General features: G+C 37.4%; 1 protein-coding gene across 1 annotated transcript in view; it reads left to right on the top strand.

Annotated features, from left to right (window-relative positions):
* The window catches only part of SLC45A2 (solute carrier family 45 member 2), a 26,871-nt gene extending 22,119 nt beyond the window's left edge, over window positions 1-4,752 (top strand). The window contains exons 5-7 of the mRNA XM_015817022.1: window positions 12-135; window positions 1,825-2,030; window positions 4,522-4,752. Of these exons, the coding sequence (XP_015672508.1) occupies window positions 12-135; window positions 1,825-2,030; window positions 4,522-4,752 (561 nt within the window). The remainder of the gene's footprint in view (window positions 1-11; window positions 136-1,824; window positions 2,031-4,521) is intronic.
* Window positions 4,753-5,106: the final 354 nt, after the last annotated feature.

Raw genomic sequence — 5,106 nt, 5'->3', positions numbered from 1 at the left:
ATGCATTATAGATTGTGTTCGAAGGTGATCCTTATGCTCCTCACAATTCCACTGCTTATCTGACCTATAAAAGAGGTGTAGAGATCGGATGTTGGGGTTTATGCATCAATGCCATTTCTTCTTCAGTCTATTCTTGTGAGTACCATTTTAACTTGACTGAAATTCCTATCACCACCCCAATTGGCTAAGGGGCCACATTTCCCGCTAGATGTAGTTCTCCTGTTGTTGCTATTCACCATGGAGCAATAACTGGATTCATTAGATTAACCCCCCCCCCCGGAATATTACAGCAGCTACAGATAATCCTTGACTTACAATAGTGACTACTCAAATTTACAATGGCACTGAAAAATGTGATTTATGAGCATTTCAACCTTTGTTGCATACCCATAATCATGTCATCAAAATTCAGATTTTTGGCAACTGGTTCATTTAGATGACCGTTGCTGTGTCCTATGGTCACGTGATCACCTTTTGCAACCTTCTGACAAGCAAAGTCAATAGGGAAGGCAGATTCACTTAACAACTGGGTTACTAACTTATCAACTGTAGTGATTTACTTAATAATTATAGCAAGAAAAGTTGTAAAATGGGCAAAACTCACTTAACAAATGTCTCACTTAACAACAGAAATGTTAGGCTCAATTGTGGTCGTAAGACGAGGACTACTTGTACTTTTCTGCTCTAAATAACATTTGTGTTCTCTGTGGCAGCCTTCCTAACAATACCTTATTCTGAGGATGGCACACTGTGAGATATCGGTGGCAAGATTATCTGGGCCTGGCTGCCAAAATAATTCCAGAGTTCTGGAAACAAAGCTCTCCTTGCCTGCAGCTTAAAACAAAGCTTCAAAAGCTAGAAAATATATGTACTTCTAGCAACATCTCACAGAGGTAGAAAATTCAATAAGATGTGCCTTGCATCATTAAACTTTTCTGAAACTGAAACTTTTTTCCATGCTGTTTTGCCACTTTTTGTTAAGCAAAAATCCTTCATTTTTGTATATATTTCATCTTATAAATATTTTGGGCTTATGTAATGTATATGCCACGGAAAGTTGTCCCGTCTACAAAAGTGATTAATACATGAAATAAATAATTACATTCCAATGTATGAATAGATCCCTAGTTTCAGAAGTGGAATTTCCTATGGACCTTCAGGGTTTCTTTAGTTCTTACTATTGATATAAATACAAAAAGAAACTGACTTCTACTAGGGCAAAGGACTGTCTGGTCTAGTCCTCTATGCTGATTACATGGAAAAGACCACATGGAAAAATTTCCTGGGGGTGGAAGAAATAATCTGGTTCATTTTTAAAGGGGCCAACTTAGATTGCACACCCTCAATAAATAATGAAGTACAGGTAGTTCTTGACTTATGCCCATAATTAAGCCCAGAATTACAGTCAAAAGTCGTGCTGATTGTTAAATGGGTCACCATCTCCTATCTTACAACTTGTTTTGCAATGGTCGTTAAGCAAATCCGTTATCTGCAATGGGTGTTTTCTGCCAGAAACCAGAAGTAAACCCCAGTTTCCAGCAGAATATATTGTAAATTGCAGTCATGTGACCATGGGACACTGCAAATGGTCATAAATGCAGGCCAGTTGCTGAGCATTCGCATTCAATCATGTGACCGCAAAGGAGATCCGGCTCTCAGAACTTTGAATCCAAGCCATAAATAGTACTGGGGACGTCCGTTGTAACTTCGAACAGTCACTATTATTAACAAAAAAGGGGAGCAATAAAGCTTTTCATTAATATTCAACAGAGATAAAAATGGCTGCCATTTTAATTTGTCTTCCCATTCTTTTTCTTCCACCAGACGTTCAAAGAGCTCTGCTACCTTTCCTCGGATTAAAAGGACTCTATTTTGTTGGCTATCTCCTTTTTGGACTGGGCACTGGATTTATTGGGCTGTTTCCCAAAGTCCTTCCTACTCTGACTCTATGCTCCCTGTTTGGTGTCATGTCCAGCACACTATACACAATACCATTCAACCTTGTTGCTAATTACCACAAGGAGGAATTGGTGAGTTGAAATGGAGGGCTGTTGTCTTACCTTGGCTGTGGAATCCTTCATATAGCTCCCCTTCAAGTGGAGGGAAGTGGACGAGTGATAGTGAAGTAAAGGAAGGACTCCAATCAATTTTCTTTATTGCTAATATCTTAGAAACCATCTGACTGCTCTTGAATCCAGCAGATGCTGCTTAGATTCCTAGGCCAGGGATCAATGTGTTTGGTTTTGCCTGATCCTCACCTGATTAGGAGGCACCAATAACCTCTCCATTATTTTTGCTTCCACTTTGCACATGGATACAGGTAGCCCTTAAGTTACAACTGTAATAGAGTGCCAAATTGCTCAGCAGGCTCCATTAACTCTGGGGTGGCCCAGCCATCAGAGCTTCAGAACCAGGTCATAAGTACCCCCAGGAAGGCCCATCATAAATTTGAATGGTTGTAAGTCAAGAACTACCTTTATTTTGATCAAATTAAGTAGTGATACCTCTCATAATGCTACTAAATGACATTTGCTTTGAATTTAAAATAATCCATGAAGCAAAATAGCGCAGTCTCTGCAATTTCTTCCCAACATTTATGTCATACCCCATGTTTTGTAACCTGTTATCTACTTCTGTGTCATTGCTGCAAGATAAGACCCAGAATGGGATGGAAAGTATCTTCAGATGGATGCTTAATTTCATTTACATTTCATTAACATTCTTGAATAAAGCAGCTTTGATGTTCAGATGTTTTGAAAGCGAGTCAAGATAACTACACTTACAGAATGCCACATCTTTATAGATTCTTGGGCTGGACAGGTTCTCAACCTCTCTGATGGGAACAGAATAAAGCTGAGGATGAACTGAAAAATAGCATCTGCCCCAAAGTCTTGCAATGACCTTCCATGGCTCAGAGTGAACTTGGCTATTGTGTTGTGTTGAACATATAAATTGGGCTCTCTGTGTGTTTTGGAGAAATCGAGTGGAGATTTTCTCTTTTTAAATATGTTAAGCCTAACTTTTAAATTGTGTCACATCTCAGCATGACAATCAGAGAGATTTTACCCATTTAATCCATTTCAAATAAGAACTGTAACTTGAAATAATTTTTAGTTTAGTGCTACTTATATTAAAACTTTCATCCAGTGAGGAAAATAGAAGTTAAGAGTTTAAATGATTCATTATGGGGGTTCTGAGAAACAAAAAACAATTATATAGATTAATGCCAATTACCATCAAATTTAATAAGCTGTTAGAAAGAACACTTGAAACAAGACTTTCTCATAAAAACCTTTTGAGAATGCTTCTCATATTTAATTACTATGTACTGATATTTTAAAGTAAATTAGTTTTTACTAAAACTATTTTCTCACATATACATTTTCATTAAGAAATAGTGGAGCACTATGAAACCAAGGGTGTCCATCCTTGGCAACTTTAAGACCTGTGGACTTCAACTCCCAGAATTCCCATGACTGGCTGGAGAATTCTTGGAGTTGAAGTCCACAGGTTTTAAAATTTCCAAGATTGGACGCCACTCATCTAAATCAATGGGGGTATTTCTCCTGGAATAATGTTTCTCCAAATCCTTTAATGTATATATCACTCAGTATATGATATGGAGCCAAATGTTATCGTGTCAACATGTCAACATGTTTCTTCAAGCCCGACCCATCCCTGAGGTAAATCTTAAACAGAAATTTCATCTTACAAAATTTTTCTTGGGCTATGATCCACTGAATAGAGTGAAAATTCTGAGCAAAAATTGCAAGGAATGTTACAGTTTTATCCATACTGAATAAAGTTCACTCAAAACCAACCAGATTTCCAGTGAATGTGCACAAGACTATAATCAAGAGCTTTCATAATTTTGAAAACCTTTCTAACAATTTTTAAGACACTTTCTTAAAAGATTTACATGAGAAAGACTGATTTCAACTGTTCTTTCTAAACTATCCCCCAAATAAAAGAATTTAGAGGAAAACAGATCTTTTCATCCAGAAACATTTCCACATTATCTCTAATATTTATAAGCTTCTAAATGAATTTGTATATGATATCGAATTAAGAAGACTAAGCACTTTTTAACAATGGAGTTATTCTTGTTATTGAAATTATTTGCTTTTTCAGCATTGTAAAACAATTTAATCTAGATTTTTTTATAAATGAAACTAAATTCTTAATCTTATATCCAGAAAAAAAGTTTCTTCTCTTGATTTCCAATATTAACACCCTCACAAAATTCCTAAATAGAATAAAATCATGGTAATAGTATGTGGGAATTTTTACTTAATGACAGTGAATTGCTATCATGTTTTCCATATTCTCTATTTCTTTCTTTTATATTTATACTCCATCTTTCTATGTACACATTGCTGAAGTTTATGCAATACTTGGTTCCTAGATGTCTTAATATTGATGCGCTTTGGCTGTGTGACACCAGTGAATAGACAATGATTGGATGATCTGAATGGTAATTTTGATTCAGTTGGCTTCATCTCCTTCTCTGTTTGCTTCCAGAATCAGAAACACAATGAAGCTGCAGACTCCAGCCGAGGAAAGGGTATTGACTGTGCTGCTCTGACGTGTATGGTCCAACTGGCCCAAATCATCGTTGGGGTGGGCCTGGGTCTCCTGGTCAATGCTGCTGGCAGTGTGGTGGTGGTGGTGATCTCTGCCTCTGCTGTTGCCTTGCTGGGTTGCTGCTTTGTAGCCTTGTTTGTTCGGTACATTGATGAAAGCAATAAATAGTTGATTTGTGGCAGTCGTTGCTCCTTTTCTTTCAAAAAAAAAGGGACAGTGGTGTATTTTGGCTGTCTTAACAAAGTAATGTTGAAAGCGAGTCAAGATAACTACACTATAACTATCTTTGAATCAATTATTAACAATTTCAAAATAATGTGCCTTTCTTTTGTTCTTCTTTTCTATAAATCCCAGAAACTATGGGCTTCAACTTTAAAAAATTAAAGAGTACACGCACAGGTTAGGCCAGTGATGGCAAACCTTTTAGAGACCGAGTGCCCAAACTGCAACCCAAAACCATTTATGCATCGTCGGGTGCTGGGTGGGTGTGGCCCATTGGCTGGGTGTGGCCCATTGGCTGGG

This window comes from Protobothrops mucrosquamatus, unplaced genomic scaffold (assembly GCF_001527695.2).
Source record: "Protobothrops mucrosquamatus isolate PMUCROS unplaced genomic scaffold, P.Mucros_1.0 scaffold548, whole genome shotgun sequence".
Lineage (NCBI taxonomy): Eukaryota > Metazoa > Chordata > Lepidosauria > Squamata > Viperidae > Protobothrops > Protobothrops mucrosquamatus.
Note: the sequence above shows the minus strand (reverse complement) of the source record. Positions and strands in the feature narration are given on the sequence as shown.